Genomic DNA, 23,776 nt, shown 5'->3' with positions numbered 1-23,776 from the left:
AGCGTTAATATGAAGACCAAAGAGCTTCATCAAAACTACAAAGGCATTTTTTTAACATCAGAGAAAAGATAAATTAATGTAATACACCTTTAGAGATCAACATCAGACATGCTAGGACAAAATAAAAAGAAAAAAATGAAAGTAAGATTGATACAGAATAATTATATTCAATTATTTCCACTTTAAATTTTTTTTTCTTTACAAATAACATACTGCTACAGTTAAAAGTAGTCAGCGACTAAAAACAGCTCCTTTGACAGAAGACAGACGCGATTAATTTCCTCGCCTTTACAGATCCTGTTTTTATTTTTTCAGCCTTTTCAAATAATACACAAAATGTTTAAATACACTGAGATTCGCCATAAAATGAGAAATGCTTGGTTTTCATTTTAAAAAAAAAAAGAAGAAAGAAAAGAAAAGGTCTTAATTACAATACTCTATGCAAAAGCGTTCCTTTATGCTATTTTTCCTTAATCAACTTGTTTCTTGTTGTGTTTGAACAGGTTCGCTGTTGCCATGGACTGTTTCTGACAGTCACTCGCGATTTGTCGTTCTGATGACGGGAGGGGCCGGCTTTTATGCATAAAACTCCTTGGTTGGGGCCTTCTGATAGGCTGCGCCGGAGGGCTTCCTCTCTCCCAGGTCATAGCTGCCCTCATCCTTCTTCCTCATGCGGTAGACCAGGAGGAGGATGAGGAAGATGGCGAACAGGAAGCCGATCACACCACCTGCAATAACAGCTGAGAGAGGCATAGACAGAAAAGGGGAGGTAACTATCGATGCTCAGACAGTCCCTGAATGCGTCCTAATGAGTGCCCTCCTCATGAACTGGGCGTCTCCTTACAGTCTTACAGTGAATCTTGTGCAATCAATTACAACACACGTTAATTATAGCGGTATCTGTTATTGTTGTGAATTGTTGCAGCACATTTCAATTCTGATGCAACTCCCCAGCAAATTATCAAAACTGAAGGCTTATATGTGGTGAAACCAAGTGGCAGCCGTCGCAGCTGAATGTTGAAACCCTCAATTTATCTTGAGAGATACAAAAGTCAACCACTCTATGTGGGTCGTTTCACGTCTCCTAACGTGTGTCCTGTTGGTGAGTTTAAAAGTTAGTGTTCCATTTATAGGATATTAAGGCTCTGATCCTTGATTGGTACACAGAGGCGTGTTGTCCAAGCATGGCTGAGTCGATGGTCTGTATTCCAATCAGTGACTGCCGACTGGGGCTTAAGAGGAAGAAGCTGATGGTATTGGTCCCATTGCTTAGCAGTCGAATAAATCCAATGGGGACAAACAAACAGCAACCAGTCCAGCATGGCTCAAAGTAAATCCTATTTCTATTCCTGAATTGGCTGATAAATCTCATCGCAAGTCTTAAATATTGACAGCGACACAGAAAGACACCCAGCCATAAGGTCCTTCATTTCTGATGAGTTCTTCTGATTGGAAGTCATCCTTTTAGGGATGGAATCGTTTTTGTAGTAGACTTTATTTGTCAAGTTTGTGACAAATTATGATGTTGGCACTGTAATGTTATGTGCAAGAGGTCATGTTCTTGTCTGAGAAATGTTTCACCACACGTCAATGTGGGCTGGGTATGTGTTGCCAGATATGGTGTAGGGTGTTGTGGGTCAGGTGTGACCATGCATTGTGCCAAGCTGTGACAATCGTGCAAGGGTGAACTGGCTGATTTGTTTGTGGATATTTTCAAGAACTTGGACATCCTAGATCCATGAACCCAGCAGATATCCATGCAGAAAGGTCATTGTTGGGTTAAACTTCCATAAAGGACACATTGTATGCTACACCACCAACAGCATTAAGGTATATCTGAATAAAGTCCACCCGGGCTGTATTAAGAAATACCCCCCCTCCCCTCCAGCTTTGACCCTGACTCTCCTCACTAATGCTCCTAACTCGCCACATGGGCCAATTTCACTCTCCCTCCCAATTATGCCTGTATGGGTTTTTTTTTTATAGCTTCCTAATCTGTTTAAGGTCTCTCCTGGTGCTACAGTTTGCCCTCTGCTCCACTTTACATTTCCACATGTTGACTGGCCTCACAGTCCCATGGGTAGATCATGGCACACACCCTGCTGCTGAGGCTCCAAGAAGCAGTAACGCAATGCAGAGCGAATAAATGAAAATTAGATTATGATTATAGAAGTCATGAGGGAGATGAAGAGTAATGATTATAATCTAGAAGAAGGGTAGGACGTGCTAGAGAAAGGAGAGATCAGCGAACGTGACCCAGGTAGAGGATATTTGTATTTACTTTAAGATTTATCCAAAGATCTTTTTACAAGCAATGCTCTTTCTTTCTACCACAGTCCAACAACAATATGCAAATGATGAAACGAGACCATCAATAGGAGAGAGATGTGAGCTGAGTTCTCATCTAACTGAGCCTGTCCTGATTTGTCCTTGTTGATGTTGTTTCCGCATATTGCCACCACCAGATGGATATCACAACAAAGTAAAAGTGAGGTGCCAATCAATGTTTGCTTCAGACACGCAGGGAAAGAGAGACGGCATCAGAGAGCACAGTGATTCCGAATCCGATAATTTCCTTTCCACCCTCTTATGTATTCAAAGCGAGCGACACACACACTGAAACACCCACAAGGCTGTGAACTCTACAAGGTCCCACGGAGGGACGCAGATGGAGTTTATTAAAAGTAATTATTTTGAGAAGTGGTTCAGGTGGGCTAGACATTAGAGTCATTTCTTTCCAGGATTTCCGAGACTGAGCTGAAAAATCGTAGGCTATAGGGATTTGAGAAACATTAGACAGTTAACTAAATAAACACAGTTAACGTGAATTTATTGGTTGAGCATCAAACTGAAAGCTCAAGTCTTCAAATATTAAAGGAATAATTCCACATTTTGAGACATATGCTTTCTTTTCAAGAGTTATGAATATGAAGCTGAGGCTGAGAGACGGTTAGCTTAGCTTAGCATACAGACTGGAATCAGGGGAATTGTCTAAAGGTAACAAATTCCCTCTAGCAGCACTTCTAAAGCTCAGTAATCAAGAAATTTTACCTACGATGTTTAATTTTTACATAAACCAAAGTGTGAAAACTACAAAGTTTGGTTTTACAGGGGGTTATGTACTGGCGGATCTTGATGTGTACCATACAGACAGAGACATACAAACAATCTTCTCATCTAACTGTTAGCAAGAAAGCTAATATGTGCAATTAAAATGTAGAATTATTCCTTTAAGACAGCCCTCATTATATCTGGGCTCAGAGTCACATTAAAGAGATCTGGGCATTATCTTTGATAGAAAAGTTGCTATGCAATCCAGCCAATGTCCAAATATATTACGGAAACTTAATTTAGAGCACAAACTGAAGTACAATAAGACATGTATTTCTACTATTCATTACGACACATACCTGCCAACACCTCTGTCCTTTGGAAGAGGTTTTCAGTGCGGACCTCGATGGCCTCCTGGGGTGAACCGGGGGCACTAGTTGTACTAGTCATCTGGTTCCTTTGCATGTCCTCTGTAACTGGCACTGGTGCCTGCATGAGAAGAAGGGAGACAGGAAGAGAAACAGAAGAGGAAGAAGAGAGATTACGGTTGTTTTATTGCCAGCTGACTTTTCACATTCTGTCCTCCAATATTCTTTTTCTGCGTGTTTAGATGACTTGAGTTCATTCAGGTGTTCAGGCATAATCCCTAAATTCCTCCCATGGTGCATTCATAACTTAATATTTAAGAACTTTCTTGACATTTTGGGAAATATGCCTACGTTCTTGCTGAGAGTTAGATGAAAAGTTTGATATCACCCTCACATCTGTCAGTTCAATAGGAAATTAAAGCCAGCAACAGGTTAGCTTAGCTTAGCATAAAGTCTGGAAACAGGGAAACAGCAAGCCTGGCGCGGTCCTAAAGTAACTAAATCCACCTACCAGCACCTATAAAGCCCACTTATTAACAGGTTATATCTGTTTGTTTAACTACACAAAAACTGATCCGTAAAAAAAAGATAATCTGTGGTTCTACAAGACTCCAGGATTCCACTGCACTTGGCCAAGAAATACTCCCACAACAAACAAGATACAAACAACTAAGATATATTGTGTTAATTAGTGAGCTTTAGAGGTTCTGGTGGGTGGGTTTTGTTACCTTTTGATAGAGCCAGGCTAACTGTTTTCCTATTTCCAGTCTTTATGTTAAGCTAAGCTAATGAGCTGCTGGCCATAGCTTCTTATACAACATAGACACGTGATGGGTATCAATCTTCTAATCTAACTATTGGTAAGAAAACAAATAAGTGTATTTCATTAAAAAAAGGTTTAACTATTTTTAACAAAAATGTGAGGGTTTCACTGGTCCGCAATATGGAACCTGGCCAGTGAATGCTATAGAGGCAGATCAGAGAAAAAAATGGAACAAATCCAGATTGCCCAAAAAGATTAGTGGAAGGCTAAAAAGAAAAATAGGCTTAAAAGCAAGCCAGTGACCCCAAGGTTTTTTTTTGGAGTCTAGGAAAAGAAGCAAAGTATCTGGAATGCTTTTTTCCAATAACACTAGAGAAGGAAGCAAAGGACCAAAATGGAACAGAGCCAGTGTATTTGGCTAAGGAAGTAGTGGCAGGGGCAAGAGGAAAAAAATGGAACAGGGCCAGGTAGGCTTGGCTTAGAGGGTTGAGACCTTGATGACTAATCCCAAACAGATGTAGTATCCAGTACAGTACAGTAAGAGTAAAACACAGAAGTGAGATCTAGGATGGTTCCAGAATATGTGATTATGTCCGAGAGAGATGTAATCCTCCATAATTTGCAATGGAGCGAAAACATTGAGAATTGACATGAGCACTTGATCTTTATCCTGAAAGCAACCTCACGGTTCCTAGTATTACAGGGGATTTGATGCATACTAGGTCAGGCAAAGACATAGAGAGGTACTGTGTCGCTCTCTGTCAAGTCAGGAAAGTTAAAAATGTGCCACCATGATTATAAATGATTTGAAGTTGCATAATGTCATAATATAATAAACTTGGTTACACTAAAGCACATGGCCAGAGATTCACACTAGAAGACATGTAGAAATTGTTTATGGATGTGATATCTTAATAGATTCCTCTATTTTTAGTAGTCAAACATACTTTAAAAAAATTGATTGTGGATCTTTTAAGCCGTTTAGAACACCCTGTACTGCAATACTTCAGGGCATTAACAGTATCACATAAGTTGTCAAGTACAAAATGTCTACTTAAATAAATAATTCAGCATTTTGGGAAATGTGCTTATTCACTTTCTTACCAAGATTTAGAGGTAGCTCAAACTCTCATGTCCTGAGAGAGAGAGGTTTAGCTTAGCTGAAGACTGAAAGCAGGGGGAAAATGCTAGCCTGGCTCTTGGGTATGGGGCTGTATAACATTATGACCACCAGGGTGTCCAGGTGGTCATAACGTTATGGCTGATCGGTGTATATCGTCATCAGATTTTCTCTCAAATATAAATGTCGGTATCAGCCCCAAAAATCCTGTATTGGTAGGGCTACATTTCTTACCTCTGTTCTGAGTGGTTTCCTGGGTGTGCTGTCCCTGGCCTTTTCTCTGACCGTGGCTGTCTCCACCCTTGGGGTGAAATCTTTGGTGGAGTCCTGGGTGGGTTCTGCTGCATTGGGCTCGATATAAACCACACTGACAGTCACTGTTTCCTCCATCACTTCTTCACCTCCACCTGGGAGAAAGAAGGCGACAGGTGAATAATGTCTCTCCATTAAAGGGCAGGGTGTAAAATGTTTGCTCGGTAAATCTGCAGCACGTGTAGGGACAATAATTCAATTTATAAATAAAGTGAGAAATGTAAAGATTGTTTTGTGTGTATGTGCAAATATGTACAATTTGTCTTACTTATCTTCACACTCTGTGGATTTAATTGTAATGTATTATTTACAGTTTGAATCTCCTATAGAATAGAGAGTGGCAAGCAGAGTAATAGGTCATATATACAGTATTGTAAGAGCTATTGATCACAGTCCCGTCTCCTTTCACCTTGCATGACCTTCTCTCACTGCAGTGAAACAACTCTCTCAGAAAGAAGAGTTACTTTTGACGAAGGAACGAGCGTTTTAATGGTGCTTAAAGCGAGTAGAGCAGAGAAGCTAATAAAAAAAAAGACACGTAAAATGTGCACGCTTTGCTCAAGGCAGTCAGGGTGACAAGGCAATCTCAATTGAAATCGAGGGAGAGAAAGAGAGAGGCGGCGAAACAACAGACAAAGAGAGCAAGAGAAAGGGGAGCGATAAAGAGGGTGGAGGAAGGAAGTGATGACACAAGTTTAGTCTGCTGGTGAAAGATGGAAAAACCTCGTGTTCATTAAAACATACCTGCAGACTTGAAAATGAATGTCATCACGCCTCTGAGTAGTTGCCTGCTGAGCATGTGTGTCTTTACCCAAGTCTGCTTTTGTGTATGTGTGTGTGTGTGTGTTGTGTGTAAATGGGACTCACCTGAGCCAGACCCTGAGTTAAAGTCGTCATCATCTTCAGGGTAGTATCCTCCTGAGCCTGTGTCATCCAGGTACAAGTCATCAGTCTGAGAGGAAGTCTTGGCTGCTTCTGCTATCTGCAAGACAACAAGGTGACAATGTGTTGAGGGTTAATGTCGGTCTGCTTACACATGTCTATTTATGGAAGTCCATGTGAACGTTTTCATTCTGCACCACATCACAGCAACAAAGTGAAAACCTTTTGCCTGTTTCCGCATATTTGCTGTTGACTCACGCACTGGTTGTTTCAGTATTCACCACATACAGGCACTAGACTCTCTGATTCTACATTTTAATTCTAGCGTTTAAATCATTAATCGCAGCCCTTTTTTGCTTTGACGACGACACTTCAGTTGGTGATTATTTCTTTAATTGGCAAACATAAAATCCTTTCAAGGCTGGTATCATTAGTCCACTTTAAATAGCACAAATATTTCACTTTGTTATGTGTGTCTGCATAACAATCTGTCTCTTGTATCTGCTATAAAGTAAGAATTGGTGCACAGTGCAGACACAAATGTTAAGCTGAGTGTATGGCCTTTGAGATAGCTCGTATCAATAGATCACATCTGAGCTATGAGAGCTTCCTATCAAACAAGACTAACTGAGGGAGGCTGCCCTTAAAAACACTGGTACTTTGAGCTAAATGCTAACTTTAGGATGCAAACATGGATGCTATATTGCTGATGTGTTAGCATGATAATGTTTGCTATTAGTACAAAAACTTGTGTCAATCCATAGAGGAGAAACTTATCTTCAGGGGACCATGAATCAGAGTCTGAAATAAATAGCAATGCATCCAATAATTGTTGAGATATTTCAGTCTGGACCAGAGCGATGTTCAGATCAACGCTGCCATCCCTAGAGCCACACTAGAATACTCATTTTATGACTTTAATGAAGTATGGCCACACAGGTAACTGTCCAATCAGAATGTGTTGCCTCTCCCACAGCATCGTTGTCTAGACAACAAGCCTGAGTGGTGGGAATGTTTGTGTTCCGGCTTAATGGAGTGATTGGATGAAAAGACCACAGTTTAACAGTGCCCGTTTGTTCTAAAGGCACCTCCTCGCATGGCCTATAAGTTGAGGTTTTAATGAGAAATAAGAATCATAGAATTGAGTTTTTGCTCTAAGTGCCCTTTCTAGAGGCAGATGTATATTCGACACTTAAATATGACAGCTGTTAGTGTGTGTATGTAACTATGTGTTGAGTTGAGTGTGTGTGAATGGCTATAAATGCATCCATGGTAACATCCATTCAACTCCTATTCAGTGGCCACCTTCTATACTGAGTCTTGCTTGAGGAAAAAAAAAAGAGCAAGTACAAAAGAGCCCACAATATATCATCCCTGTGTGTTTGTGTCTACTGCATCCATTAAGCTGCTTGCCACAGTTCCTGGTGTGCTTTTAGGATGCTGCACCGATAAACCTGAGGTTGAATGAAGTTGGATTGGAGGATTTAATCGATTGGCTTGGCAGGAAATAAATGTTTTTTGTTAACGTTGAAGAACAGGCATGCTGTGAGAAAGCTAAGAAAATAAGCAAGGGGAATTATCTCTATCCTGTTTTATACAGTATTTGTTTGGACGTGACTTGTAGGGTATCAGTGGTTTATATTTTTTCTTATTATATGATGTGTTAGGTACTGTTGAACTTAAAAATAGTTCACTAATAGAAGAATCCCAGCATAATGTCCTAAAGATCAACACAGCATTTTCAGGTTGCTTTTTTGTGTCCAGCAGTCCAAAGCCCAAATACATACAATTTAAAGAGACATAAAACACATTTGAGAAGCTGGAACAAACAAATGTTGGGGCAATTTTGCTCGACAAATGACTTTAATGGTGAACTGATTATCCAAGTTGTTGCAGTTTCATTTTCTGTTCACTTAATGGATGAATCAACAAATCATTTTAGCACTAAAAGCGAGAGCAGAGAAAATGTCTTCTTTCAGTTACACCCCTGCTGCATCTCAGCATTTCCAATTACTCTTAGTATTCCGATGTGAGTGCGTTGATGGCGCTTTTAAGTCATTGTATATGCACATGTGTGTTTGTGTGGAGTCATGAAAGAGAGGCCTGGCACTCTCCATAACAAAGAAGCAGGGAATACACACAGCTTACAACTGTGTGAAAAGGGAAAAAGAAAGACACAGGCGAGATGAAACAACAATACGCATCTCCATCTCCCCTCTCTCCACCGGCTCTGACTTTTGTAAGAAAGGCCTTTCACCGCTGAGCCGCCTGATCAAAGAGAGGATTTGTTCAAAGCAACTTTATCTTAACCTTTCTTGCCTTCTTCTCCTCCGAACACAACCCCCCTCCCCGCCTCTAGAGCAACAGCCGGCAGACCAATTCACCCTCCCATGCGGTGCACAGGTCTTAATGCATTGGTGATACGAGCACAATGAACCAAAAGGAGGGAGGCCACAGATCAAATGGTGACAAAGGGCACTAATGAGATAGAGGCCACACACACGTGCACGCATGAGCGGACCAGGTTTACAAATGTATGCAAGCACTCATTGATTATGCGTACACACACATTAGCGTGAGCAATTGAGCATATAACATGACATCGCACAGACATGCATGGAAACGTGTGAAGAACTGCATAAAGAGTGGTAACAATGAAGCTTTAACTGCCCCTTGGGCCCATTAAATGTAGATTTCAAAGATAATGTGATTATAATGAAAACACTTTCTCCTGACTTGTTAAATGAATAAATGGATGAATATATGCATGGTGATGCACAAGCAGGTAGCCAATTTGGTTATCCAAGAAGCCCTTATGATACAGTGTAAGGGTTGCAACTAATGGTTATTTTAATTATCAATTAATCTAGTGAGTATATTCTCAATGAATCATTTGGTGCATAGAATTTTAGAAAATAGTAGAAAATTACAAGCTCCCAGAGTCCATGTTAGTCTCTTTACATGGCTTGTGCTCAAGCTGTAGTTTGAAAACCAAAGATATTCAGTTTACAATCATATAAGACTAAGATATGAAATGCAAGTGCATTGTATTTATGGCAGCGACAGGAAGTTTACAGAGTTCACAAGATTTTCTTTTTTTAATGAAAAGAAAAATGCAAAAAAAACAAACAAGAAAGCATCTCACAAAAAAAAGGATTGGATATCAGACACCCAGACAAACAGAAGGTCAGTGACAGGTATTAAATGTGGAATAGTATGTATTTCCTCATCTGGCTCTCTGCGAGAAAGCAAAGAAGCGCATTTCCCCAAAAATATCTTTCATTAAACAATGACAATGGACCACGTCCAACCATGCTACATTACAGATGAGCTCGGACTTACACGAGTACAGAGGACCTGTTCATTTCAGACCCCTATGTAATCTTCATGTTTCAACAGTTTGGACAAAGTGTTTATGGATTAGAGAGGTTGGACTGTACAAGCGCCACTGCAGCGCCAAATCAGTGCCGATCTGAGAGGAGGAAACAGTCTGTTTGACCTCGATAAACTTCACCGAGTTTATCTGACACACAGGGACATGCACAAACTGGCAAGCGTGCGTACACAATATAAACTTGATAAAGCTGACTTTCTCTATCACCGACACACCCACACCCACACACACACACACAAGCCCGATAAACTTTACTCTCTTTATCAATCCACTGACATTTACAGGTAGTCTCTGCTTCTGGGCTTATCAGACTCTGAGCTGAACCAGACATCAATCCGCAGACAAGTTAAGCAGACTGGACACCGGAGAAACCCGTTAGCGGACAGATGCAGCCCTGCAGAGGTCCCCACTTTTATAAGGTTGCTTCGCTACGGCGGTGGCTGCTCGAGCCTAAGGAGCAATTATCTGAAAAAACCCTGCAGCAGTGTTATTTGGAGAAGGGCAATGAGAGCTTGTAAAATGGATCTTGTTGGAAATATCTAATTTAGCAACTCATCATTTCTTTTTTGGCGGTGGATGTTCTCCAATGATAAGTCTACTGACTCATGCCTCCTTAGTAACCAAAACCTCATTCACTCGATATGAAACCTAATGTGATATTAAAGTTTTGTGAACCCGTTCAAATAGAAACTTTAAGACCTGCAGTAATTTAGTTTTGAATCTTAAGTAATAAGCCATTTTATAGCAGCCAGTAATCAATGTAAAGTAATTACTGTAGTGAAGGGGTCTTTAACTAAGCTTTCTGAAGGCTCACTGGGTTGCTGTATTGATAGTAAGACTGTTGGATATAGTTGGTGAGGAGGATATGCTGTACAGTACTGTATGTCACAGTTAATGTGGAAATTGAGGCGCTTGTTTGACTTTATCAGTAACAAAAACCACACAGAAAATCAATGATAATCCACAGTATTTGTTAATAATTAATCTGGTGTCTGGTTTTCACTGATTTGTCATTTCCGCTAGTCCACTGTGGCAGAGAGAGAGAGGAGGCAAACATCTCCTGAGTAACAGTGCGTGTGCAGTGCAGTTTAGGTACACAAAGGATACCATGTCGCCTTTGTGTGCAGCAACACACACAAAAAAAGGAAGGAAGATGGCCACGTTCACACCTACATTAGCCCCATGCAAAAAGTTGAACCCGGCTCTATGTTTGCTGCAATGTTGGCCAACCAAACTGGTACAAACACTTTGTAATAATGACGCAGTACTTCTGCTGTTTACCCGGCAACTGTCACAACAAAACATAAAATGGTTACCGCCGTGATAACTTTCCAGAGTTGTATCATTTTTCATAGATTTAAAAACAGTTGTCTGATAAACATTCAAACTCACGAATCTAATCTGGATCGTGTTTGATTGTGCACTGCGCTAACGCAGCTCATTGCATTCTTATTTTGGTCTGAATGCAGTCACATCGCTGATCTTTTGAACTTTAAAAAGTCCAGTGTGTAACATTTAGGACGATCCAGTTGGCAGAAATGGAATAAAAATATTTACAGGCATGTTTTCATGAGTGTATAATGACCTGAAAATAAGAACTGAGGCAGCCATGTTAAACCACCATGTTTGCACAGTAGCCCAGAATGGAAAAACCAAACACACACACCAGTTGCTCCTTATTGGGTAATGATGTTGCTGCTGTTTAACTGACATTATCAAGTCATTTCTCTGACTTGCTGACTCGTCTCTTGTGCCACTGTTAACACTATTATTCTGTCATTGTCACTTACCACAGCAAAAGTTATAAAGACCTGATTCCAAACAGGTAAATGCATGTATTTAACGGAGTAACTGGGTCTTATAATAATAATAATAATAATAATAATCAGTGATGATCAATTTGACAGCCTAAATCACCAAAGCAGTGACCAAACCAAGATTATTTCAAATTCTACTTCCAATCAGCTTTGGAGTGGCCTTGCTGGAACTAACAGACTCTTTGAACACGGGAAGGTTTCACCCTAATGATGAAGACACACTCAAGGACACATATGGGTATAAGCACACACACAGACACACACAGACGCACAAAGACAGCCTCATTTGGACACCCTAACAAGCAGATCCTACATAGTCAGACCAAGCTCGGTGGTAGTGAGGGGGAAAGAGACAGAGGGACTGTCACAGAGAGAGCGAAGTGAAAGTGAGCAAGAAGGAGGGTGAGCTGCCATAATGAGCTAGTAGCTAGCAACGTATGAAGCTGCTGTTACTGGCGTCTCTGCCCGCTAATGAACTAATAAGCCAGCGGGAGGGCAGCTTCCACACTGTCTGTCTGCCTGTGTCTCCCCGTCGCTCTGTCCGTTTGACCTGTACACCCAAGAAGACGGAGAGCTGCGGACCAAGACTCAGACAGAGGAGAGTCAGAGAAGGAAGGGCTGAGGAGAGCAGAGCGTGAGATAAAAGAGAGAGTGGGGGTGGACACAAAGGCGAAGAGGATGAGAAACAACCCACTGCCACAGACAATCCTGTAGCCTGGAGGTTGCTCTGCTAAAAGCCTGTCAAAATCACCATGCCCATGCCTAGCGGGGCTTGAAAGGCACTGTATGTGCTCGCAGTATGTGTGTGTGTCAATGGAATATTTACCTCTCTGCCCTCTTTACTGTAAGAGATGGATGGAGGGAGTGACGGGATGGGTATGGGAGGAAAATGGAGTCTTCTTGAACTAACCCTGGGCTCCTGACTTCCTACTGTTGACACACCACTCTCACTTCTAACACAACAAATATTAGCTCAACTCCAAGTCAGACTAGGGGAAATAGTGTTCCTCAAAGGAATGCACGCACACACACACACACACCCACACACACTCGAACATCTGCGTGTCCATGAAAGCGCCCATGGGACACACGTATGTGCCAACACAGACGCACACGCGCACACAAACCCTTATCCAGCTCTCACATCTCAAAGGCGTGAGACGAATACGCAGACGCGCATCGAAACAGGGACTTCAGAGGGAGGGAAAAGGGGAAAACAAGTGCACGGGGGCTGGCAGACAGACACACTCCGATCCTCCTTCGTTGGTCTGCTGCTGTCTCTGGTTCTTAACTGTTTCCTTAAGTAAATCTCCGAACTGCAAGGAGAAAGAAGCGAAACAGATAGAAAACAACATCCCACAAAATGTCCAACGAAATGCTTTTCTCTGTTTCATATCACTGTACATTGATGTCTTTGGGGTTTTGGACAATTTATCAGACAAAACGAGCGCTTTGAAAATGTTACTTTGGCTAAATAACTAATTGATAATCGGTAAGCGCTGCCTCATTTTTGGTGGCACACTAGAGGCTCTCCTTGCCTCCGTTTGTTAAGGTGTATTAACTTTCCTAATATCAAGGTGCCTCGTATGCACACTGTGCTCTGTGGAGTGTGCCGTCTGTGCAAGAAATCAGTTCTCATTATCACAACCAGACCGACAAATATCTGCATCTATGAGAGAACTCAATAATATGTGAAGGGGAGTGTACGTGTTTGTGTGTGAGAATGAGAGAAAGAGAGAGAGAGAGAGAGAGAGAGAAAGAGCCTGTTAATACCTAATTAACAAAGTAAAGGTGGCAGATTGGCCTGCTGGCTTTCACTTTATCTGTTCTGCTTGGCCTGCCACAGATCCATACACAAGGTCAATACAGCAACGCAGTCTAGCCGGCAGCAACACTCTGGCCTGTTTCGCTGTTTGCTGTCGACAAACCAAACTCCCTTCACAATCCCACTCCCTTCTTCCTCCCACTGCCTCATTCTTGACCTGGACTTTATCACTGCGCAACAGACAGGGCACTCAAAAACAGCAGAAAAGAAGAAGAGGAGGATGCAGGGTGAGAGGGTTGTCTTCCCACTCCACCTCGAGGGACGCAAAGGGACAGAGAGAGGTAGGATTGTGTAGTTGAGTGGAGATGTAGAGCTGTGACACTGGCCCAGATGCTAGTCCTGAATGTATTTGTCCCCACTTTGCATTTTCAATTTTAGTTTCCAAGATATCCTGTTCTTTCAGTTTGTTGTGGCGGCAATACTACCCTACCCATGATCCCCTGTCACTGTTGCCGTGGAGAAGAAGCCGTAGCTGCTGAGTTAATCCAAAATTGACCCAGAATCAGAAAGTTGATTCATTTAAACTGCAGACTGTATTATTGGTTTTCTAAAACAGCATAATAGTGAGGTTTCCCCTGCCTTTAGCAGCACACAGAACAGAAATTCACACTCTGTTAATGGAGGCTCGGTGTCACAGTGCACCTTGGGAGTCGTAGTTTACCTGTCATTGTCTGTTTTTATGTAGACTTAAAGCTTATTTTGGTTTGTCAGGGAGCCGGTTATTTTCTAATGCGGCTGTTCACTTTTTGTGATGATGATTCAACCGAGAGACTTTCATGCCCATTCAACCAATAGAAGTGCTCTGAGTGCTGTGAATCACGTAACAATGCCACCAGGAGAGTGTTGCTCATTTTCAGCATTAATGTCAGGTGACTTGCAGTTAGAGCACTTTCAAGTCAGTAAAGAAAATGTCTCATTCTTTGGTAAAAATATACAAGACACTTTACCTAAAAAAATTAAAGACAAGGTACAACTTCCACACAGCATTTATTATACTTTTTTTTTTGTCACCAGCAAATGGTTTGAGTTGAACATTATGTTGCTAGTAGCAACCGCTGTAGAGTTCAACAGCAGTTCAACTGACATTGTCACATCCATTTCTATCTACTCCCCAAATGCCACTGTTAGAGCATCATCGGCAGGCACTCTTTTTTATAATAGTTTATTTGAGACTTATTAATTCAACTAACTTTTCTGCATTCAGTTTAATGCTTAACAAGCCATTCCTTATACCAGCTGCCTGAGGCTAATGTGTTGTGAATACAACTGTTAAATTACTGTTGCATATCACCTACACTCAACATGGGCAGAAGAAGAAACATCATTAAATTATCCTTTGTTTTTTGTGTTTCGGAATATGATTTGGAGAAAACCGTCTAATGATTTTAAAAGTGGCGAAGAAAAGCAGAGGAATGGAGCGAGTGCCTTCCAGATGCCTGGAGAAGTGGACAGTAGGAGAGGAGTGACAGAGGAAGAGGAGTCCAGGAGAGTTTGATGGCTATATAGGGCGACAAATTGGCTTCCCTGAATCCATGCAGCTCAGGCCATCAACAGCACAGACAGCTGCTGCCTTCGTGGAAGAAGTATGAATAACAGCTGGATCTGTGATGATGTTATTAAAGAGACAAAAAAAACAGGACAGGAAGAGTTGGCAACAACCAAACATTAAATTTGTCCTTCGAACATCTGCTGATAACTGAACAAACTGCCGATAAGATAGACAGAAAAAAGGTCTCTGTGAGTGGTGTGTGGGTGGTGAGCATTGTTTGGAAAATGGAAATTGGAAGAAAAGGAAGTAACAGCCACCTACAGGACTGTGGGACAGGATGTCCAAACTGTAACTCTAACAGGCCAGAAAAGTTAGTGTGTGTGTGTGTGTGTGTGTGTGTGTGTGTGTGTCTGCCTTTATGCTCTTTGAACCCACTTTAACTTTTATTGCCCTCCCAAGGATCATAATAAGGAACTAATTGATAGTCTTTGAGCCGCGGGCTGAAGAGAGGGGGAGTTCCTGCAGGAAGTCAACACAAATCAAACTCTCTCTGAGCCCTTAAGGTCTGGAGCTACTCCAGCAGAGTTGTGGTGGGTAACAGTCGCTGTGTGCACGCGTGTGTGTTTGTGTGTGTGTGTGTGTGTGTGGGTGGGAGAGCGACACAGACAGCGAGCAGAGAGAGGAAATACAAAAGAGATTGCAACTGAGATAAAGAGGCAACAATAGTCTTCAGTTGACATCTACCGTCTATTCCTCTGGTTGCTGCCTCCTCACTTAACCACACAAGATTCTGCTTTTGACCTAATGACTTAATGCATTACAGCTATACGAGACACGAAACGATCAAACACTTCAGTATTCTACCAATCTTACACGCAAACCTCTAAATATATAGTTACTTACAAATAATCTAAAGTCTAAAGTCTAACACAATACAACAGCTTTATAGTGCCTCAGAGGCTCAACACTGTACAATATGCTATGGAAATGTCATCCCCCGACTCTTTATCTTCTCCCTCCTCCAAAAGGGTGAGATCACGTTGCCTCGGTAGGTGAAAGGCCCCCCTTCAACAACCTGAGCACATGCTGAGCATGTGGGTGCGTTCGGCTCAGATTCATATCGTCTCCTATTCCAAAACAAACGGCCGTCTGACACAGAACGGCATACGCCACATTCCACAGGGCTCAAGCCCCTCTATAAGGGGGTTGGCAGGAGCAGGAGGGGTTTCCAGCTCAAACTTCCAGGGTTGCGTGCGCCATACTTGGCCGTGTGCAGCTTATGGCCTTCCTAAAAGTGAAGGTGGACCAAACAACTGAGAAGAGTCTAGCATTGTTCGTATTCATCTTCAGCAATCGTCAGCAATGTGTAATGAAATGTTCTGAGTGTTCTGTGTGTTTATTCCCAGTAGTGTACTAACAACAACATGTTATTATCAAAAATGTGTTTTTTAACCTTCATGTTCTTCTTTTTAGAATGATTAAATTATTTAAATGTGTTAATTATTTTGTTGTTTGTTTGTTGTAGCCTGCAGTTGTTATATAGATTTCTTCATTAATAAACTCAAACTGAATTTTAAATTGTTATTTTGTCAAATCTTACTAAGAAATAGGTGGAAATGAACTTAACTGTTCAGGAAATGATATCTTTGGGATTGCTGATGCTGTTGTGGCAGGGGGTAAAAATAACTGCCCGGCGTTTCTAAGGGGTATTGGAAAGTTGGCGGTTTCAGTGTTAAGGAAAGCCTTTTTTTAAAGTAAAAGTATATATTCTTGACCAGTTTTTAAAAAGGTTTACGTCTTGTGGGGTGAGAACCACAGACAGACAAGGGGGAAGTCAGAACGTATTGAGAGACAGACTACCACATTTTTGGTCAGAAAGAAGTCACAAACTTATTAAAGATCAACTTATTAACTTCTTTTGGCTAAAATGTTCCCAAACACTTCAGTGTCGCTCAGACATCCATCAGCCCCAAAGGAACAGAGCATGTGGACGTCCCATAGGAATCCTCTTTTACTTCCTGTCAAATCCAAGTCCAATAATAACTTGGTCTGCCAGCTCCTGAGCATTAACACATGGGTCTCTGACTTACTAGATGTTTCAATGTCTTCACCAGCTACTAAGTACTTGCTGACCCTACTATTTTGCACTGACCAGGTGGTGTACGGTTAGCTTGCATGCTGGAAGTTGTAATTTTACATCATGGGGTCGGTGAATGGAAATGACCATGATTACTATGAAATGTTGCTCATAATCAACTGAATTAACTATAGAAATAGGGAATTACCAACCACAAAACGTCTCACTATCATTTAGAGCTCCTCCAGATTAATTTGGAATTTTAAAAAAACTTCTGTGATCTCCGTCAACTCAGGACGAGGGGCAGACGAGACTCTAACAGGGGCGTGTGAATGCAGTTGAAAAGATGAGTTACCCTTTCGTTTCTCTGACACTGCCCTTCGCACTGTCATTAAAAGGAGGAGGCCAGCCTTTTATGGGTGCATTAGCACAACTTTATGTCCCTATAAAGATTTGAGCAAACGGTCTAAGACTGCAGGACAATGCAGACTGCAGTTTCTGCTACGTGTCGGCTGAGCGGCTCAGGCCTGTTAGCGAACACACAGACCTTCTGACAGGTCAGCTACCTCTATGCCGCACGACCTGAGCATTTTACGCCCACAGAGAGAGCATCAAGAACTAAAACCGGTGGCTGTTGGGGGGGTTTTTGGTTGATGGACAGGGTAGAATGATGAACCATCCACATAGTAGCATTGCCGTGCTGGCATTTTGAATTCGAGCTAAGAAGCGCAAGTAAAAACAGAGAGCTTGAGAGGGGCTTACTGACTGATCTCTACTTGTATATTACTCTAACTCATACCATGTAAACAGTGTACGTGGGTTGAATGGTAACCCTGCCTACCATAACAGGCTGCTTTTGAACCAGCACCACATGCTCTTGTGTTTTTTTCCTTCCCGCAGACCAGTAAGACACAACACGGAGTGGCTATGATTTCCTCCCCTGCAGTATTGCTTCCCAACAGGAAGAAAGTCAATTTCATGGTTTACAAGAAAAACAGACACATGCTGACTGACCACTGACGGGCAAGAGCGAACGATGGTGGCCTCCTTCACTCTCACCCCTACCTGTCCGGTTGTGTTCACAGGCAAATGAATGGAAAAGTTTGAATATTATGGGGAAAATAAAAGCCTGTCTCATTGCAGCTTTGTATTTATGCGTCTCTGTGAGTGTGTCAGTGTAAGAATATGGATTTTCTCACATGCTGCAACACACTGCAGCTGATTTACTTCATAAATCAAACCACTAAATATTTCACCGCTCTAATTAAAGGGCCGTCTGATCCTGTCAAGTGGCTCTCTGGAGGCCCCCGATCAGATTTAATGTAAAGTTAATGTAAACCTTCTCACTGTGAAATTTCTCCCTCGCCACTGCCAGAACTCATAAAGAGGGGAACAATGTGGAGCTCATGTGACTTCAACATGGTACTATTTAGAGAATACCTCAGTGCTGTGGCATCCAGCTTCATGGACCGTAACGGGCCTTCTTTCTGCCTCCTGCACAAGAAGGAGCGCTGCAGATTCCCAGGCCTCCCTTCTTCCAATCCGCCCCCTCCTCTCCTCCCTCCTGTAAGCCTCCCTGCCTGCCCGTCCACCGGTTGGGAATTGGGGAAATTCCTCAGCTCCGTTAAACGGCTTCTGATACGCACGGGAAAGCTTAGATTCTTTGTCAGCTGTGAAACTCTAGACACTGGGAAATGGGCTTCACCTTCCAGTCATCTCTGGTGCTGAGGAAGAGGGGGAACAGAAAGATTTGCTGCAGCACGACAGCGTTCTTCCCTCCAGACAGGAGAGAAATATGAAGCTTAAGAGAAAAAGCTGAGCGGTGTAGAGGAGAGCAAATGCGGCAAGAGAGATTTATATAAAACAGGTTTCATATTCTGTATCTCAAAGACTCACATAACCCGAAAGCACTAAAGCGCAGCATGGGAACAATCTGGAGTTTCTCCATTTAGCTGGAAGTGATAGCGCTGCCCATATCGTGAATACCACATATCGGAGGCTCAAACCACTCACAGGGACTCAACATGGAGTCGAGCCATGTACACACAAATGTGAGCAGCTGTATGAATAAGAAACAGTGCTCGTTTAACGAGAGCTGATAAATGGAAAGAGGTTCCACCCCACGACTGGAAGAAGAGAAGATCCCTCCCTGGTCTGACACTGACACTCGACACCAGGTACAAGTGTCTTTTTATCCTGAAAATAACTCCTTAATTCACCAATTTAAACACATGAGCTTCCTTTTCAGATTTAAACCTTGTAGGGGGGATGATCTTGACTTTTTGTGTAAGCCCTGACATAGGTAATATGTAATGTATGCTCTAAACCAAAATCTATTTTGGTTTAGAGCATATATTTTCATTATCGATTCATTTGCAGATTCTTTTCTTGACAAATTGATTAATCATGTGATCTATTAAAAAACAGACTGTCATTTCAGCTCTGATTTAGTTTAAGTTTAGATGAGACAAACTCTAGAACTAGGTAATGTTTCCACGAAAAACTGTCAGTTATTTGAAGAAAACAAAAAAAGTCTTAGCTCTAATATGAACAACATTTCAATTACAAAAACACCTTTCATGGCCATCCAAGTTTACAAGGACTTTGAGGGCCCCACGGGCAACCTGTGTTTGGATGACCGTCAGTCTTCAAAGCGGCTCGCAGACTGAAGGATGAAGAAAAGCAAGTGAACAACAAAAAGAGAGGACGTCTGAAAGCCCCAGGTAAAGGCAATTACGGCTGACACAAACAGAGGAACGCATAAACACACTCTTTCATATCACATCACCAACTTCTTCCTTTAATTAACAGCCACCGCTGCCTCTCATGGCAACATTTAGCTGCTCTAAAGAGCTCTCTCCTGCTTCTTCCTCCCTCATTTTCCACCATATAGTGGCTGCAAATGACTACGCCTGCAGTGCCCACTTAACCTGGGAAGAACATTAGCATGGTGACAAAAGCTTACTCTCTCAAAAAGGTCTCCGTGACCCTCCTCCTCTATTCACTCACTCTTATATATCTCTTAACATAACATCAAACTAATGGGGCATCTGGCCCTCTATCGGCGCAGCGTTCTCATTTCTCTCTTGGCCCCCGAAACTGCAGATTTTCAGCCGTTCGCCTGCATCGCATTAATACTCCTATAGCCTTACTTTCAGCCCACAGGTGCACACTATATAAGACCCAGCCTTTTGTCTACACAAGAGCAGGAAATTAATAGTTACGCTGCTAACTTAGCAGGTATTCTCCAAGGAGCCGCGGTGTATATTAGAGAAAGGAGAATACAGAGCTTGTATAACATTCCCCGTCTCTGCCTGTACAGGAGTTCTCATCTGTCAGGCCTGCTACGTAATCCTCAGCTCAGTGGGCAGGCATGTGTGCGTATACATCCACCTCTATTTAAATGCATGTGTGACTGTTCTCTAGCGCTCTGTGCCGACAGACTTCTTGCTCCCTTGATGCAAGCGTACGGGGTTTGGTTGAGTAGCATGTGGCCCAGGACTGAAGCTCTGCTGTGTTCAGCTGCTGTCACACACACAGACAGACAGACTCTCCTGGTTTAAAAGCTGGGAAGGAGGGATACTTACAGAGGGTGCCAAGACCATCTGTAAGTGAGTGCGGGAGAGAAAACAGGTCCCTCTTTATCTCATGTCCTTGGACCAGCCTGCTAAGAAGACAGGGGGTGGATGGATGGAAAATGTTTCCACAATTACTTTGCGGAAGCTAAAACTCTTAACTTATGGAACGGTGTGCTGTATATATTACACCCCTGGGAGTACTTGGATAAATAAAGCCATATTGTAAAAGGTTCTCTCACAGATTTCACTCTATATCAAATCCCACAGCACTCTTCAGAATAAATGCCCAAGCCTAAACAGCCAGACTTTGTTGAAAGCCAATGAAATGTGTGTAAAAGTAGTAAGTCACTGTAAGATGTGTGTCTCTTACTGACGAGGAAGTCTCCAATTATAGACGCCGGGCGCTCGTTGTCCTCTGACCCCCACCGGTGACACAAGTGCCTCAACCTCTGAAACAGCTGCCTTTATTTCACTCAGTGCCGTTTCTTTTTTGGATTTGTGGTCTGACTTTTTTGCCCCTTTGCCACCAGACTCCACATAATTATTCAAGATGCATGTTATGTTAACCGTTTCTAGCTGGTGAAAAGTGTCGGGAACCGGGCTCCTGTGTGTGTGGAACATTTCCAGTTCAGTGCTTTTAATAAGTGTTTTGGGTGCATTTATAAATCCGGATATCACATGGATTACGAGACGAAAGGAATTATATTTTATTTGCGTTAGAAAGCACACTCCTAAATAAATATAGCCACCATTATTCAACAACAGTAAAGACTTCAAAAGCTTCACGGGGCTCCCGGTTCAGATCTATCACACTGTTTGTTATATAAACCTCTGCTGTGCATTCACACACCTGTGCCACAGGCAAACACACATTTCAGTGCAGTGCCTTGGGTACATAAACACACACACACACACACACACACACACACACACACCTCAAATATATATGCACACGTGAACACAAGAGCTGCCACATATATAGACACACAAACCATAAGTTGCTTTGACCTGTGCATTGGCTCTGTCTTCGTACAGTGCGCACATACACAGCTCTCTCTCTATCTCACACACACACACACACACACACACTCCCTCCATCAGGTCGTCAGTGTGTCAGTCAGTGCTCTGGAAAGGGATCAATGCAGTCTTTCAAGCCTCAGCGGGCTTACAATATCAACCGTTCCTGCACTAACACAGGTGCTGCTGCTGCTGCTGGATGAGTACATTGAAATGAATATTTGTGTGCCCATGCAAATATAGTGGATACACTGGATAGTGTGTGTGTGTGTGTGAGGTAATCTCTCTACACTCACATTATACATAAGTATCATGATCACCTGAGAGACACATGGGGTGTCAGAACCGCTGACTGCAGTTTGTCAACAGAGCACGCACACTACTGGAATGTGTTTCGTTTGAACCCTGTCACTATAATTAGGCTTTGCGTATGCGTGTGCATTTGTTCCGCAATGCACGCTTTGTACTCTTTGTTCTCGCGCCGAGCAGTTGTTCCAAATGCTGGTCATGTAAACTACATGCCGAAGACCGCACATACAAAACGTCTTCGGAGTTCAATCCGATGGAAACAACTACACCGTGCTACTTTTTGTCTTAAGGTCTCCTATTAGCTGCACATCCAGTCTAACATAATGGGGGACTGCTAAGTGTTTTAAACCTGGTGCCCTTAATCTTTGAAACAATGGCATGCACATAGTTTCTGGCTCAAGAGGGGGTGCGTGTCATTAATCACCCATCATGTGCTCCAGACTACGAGCTAAGCTAATCAACTTGTCTTATAATCAAGGGTCAATTCACTTCCAGCTCAGTCCAACGAGAGAGCTGGAAGATGTAAATTAGAAACACTTTGTTCCATACAAGAGAGACCAATTAGTCACTCATTTGTCAGGAAACTGAATATGCAGAGAACTTTCTTCATACGTTATAATGTACGATATTGTTATTCAGTTACATAACAAAGATAGCCTGTGATAAAAAACCTATTTTTTGGCAGGAGTAGATTGTTAGTGGTTTCTGTTAGTGGCGGCTGCGCTCCATGTCACAAAAGGCGTCTTGCACACCTCGCACAGTCTGGTTCTCTCTGTCGCTTTGTCAATGGAAGGGCATGGTTTCCATCAGTGCTGCCTCTTAAAAGCCTGTGTGTTTCGTGGGCGAGGTGTGTGTGATCGTGTGTTTAGCATCTGCGCTCACAGACAAACAAAGTGTGTGCGTGCTTGATGGATGAACTCCGTAAACCAGTTTTAAATTGAATGTAGTCCAGCTTGTTTTCCCATTTTAGCATCTCTTGGTCAATGTACTGTGCGTGTCTCTGACCAAACTGTTGCCAAGAAAAGGAAAAACCCTGAGCTCTTCATTGCCAGATCATTAACACCACGACATGAAAGCTCTCTGGAGGGCTGCAGGGGTCAAAGTGCGCCCCATGTCTTCCTCACCACATAAAATACAGGAGATAAAAGGATGGATTGGAGGAGGAGGAGGAGGAGGAGGGGTACAGTGGCCCTTAAAATTCAATGCACTGCAACATTGGAAAGCACAGACCAAACACAAGCAGATGAGGACGACATCTTTAACATTTTGACATCGCACACATTTAGAAATTTAGAAAATCGAGTAGGAAAAGACAAGAAAACACAGAAACCTGCTGCTAAAACAGAAGAGATAACCAAATACAGGCATGCTGCCAGCTGCTAGTTGTGTAACTCAGTACTGTACTATGACTTGCAGCAGTTCTGTGGTTTTTAAGGAGTTTGAAGTGAGATGTGCTTATTTTATTTAACCAAACAAATTGAAATTGTTCGCCAGTTTCCAGTTATCTGGTTTTATCCATTTACCCGGTGCATTGAAGAATTGAAGGTTGGATCGTAAACATGTCAGTAGAGGAGTGGAAATCCAGATAACCAAAGTTTACAATCAAATACACCTTATTTTTATGCCTGTTACGGCCATTTACGCACTTAAAAAAAAAAAAAGATGTGCTACATTCCTCCATCCAGGACGCCAATCTCTCACTTCTGCCAGCTCTGACAAATAGAGAGAAGCAGATGGGGCAGAGGCATGCAAGGCGGAGGTGGGGGGTGGGGGT

At 42.4% G+C, this 23,776-nt stretch overlaps 1 protein-coding gene across 1 annotated transcript in view; it reads right to left on the bottom strand.

The window, feature by feature from the left end:
- The window catches only part of sdc2 (syndecan 2), a gene marked incomplete at its 3' end in the record, with an annotated part of 39,467 nt that continues 15,691 nt past the window's right edge, over positions 1–23,776 (bottom strand). Inside the window, 4 exon segments of the mRNA XM_035681638.1 lie at positions 1–740; positions 3,411–3,540; positions 5,537–5,709; positions 6,482–6,596. Of these exon segments, the coding sequence (XP_035537531.1) occupies positions 577–740; positions 3,411–3,540; positions 5,537–5,709; positions 6,482–6,596 (582 nt within the window).

This window comes from Morone saxatilis, unplaced genomic scaffold (assembly GCF_004916995.1).
Source record: "Morone saxatilis isolate NCDOM2014 unplaced genomic scaffold, NCSU_SB_2.0 Contig9, whole genome shotgun sequence".
Taxonomy (NCBI): Eukaryota; Metazoa; Chordata; class Actinopteri; family Moronidae; genus Morone; species Morone saxatilis.
The sequence above is the reverse complement of the archived record's forward strand: the minus strand, read 5'-3'. Positions and strand labels throughout refer to the sequence as shown.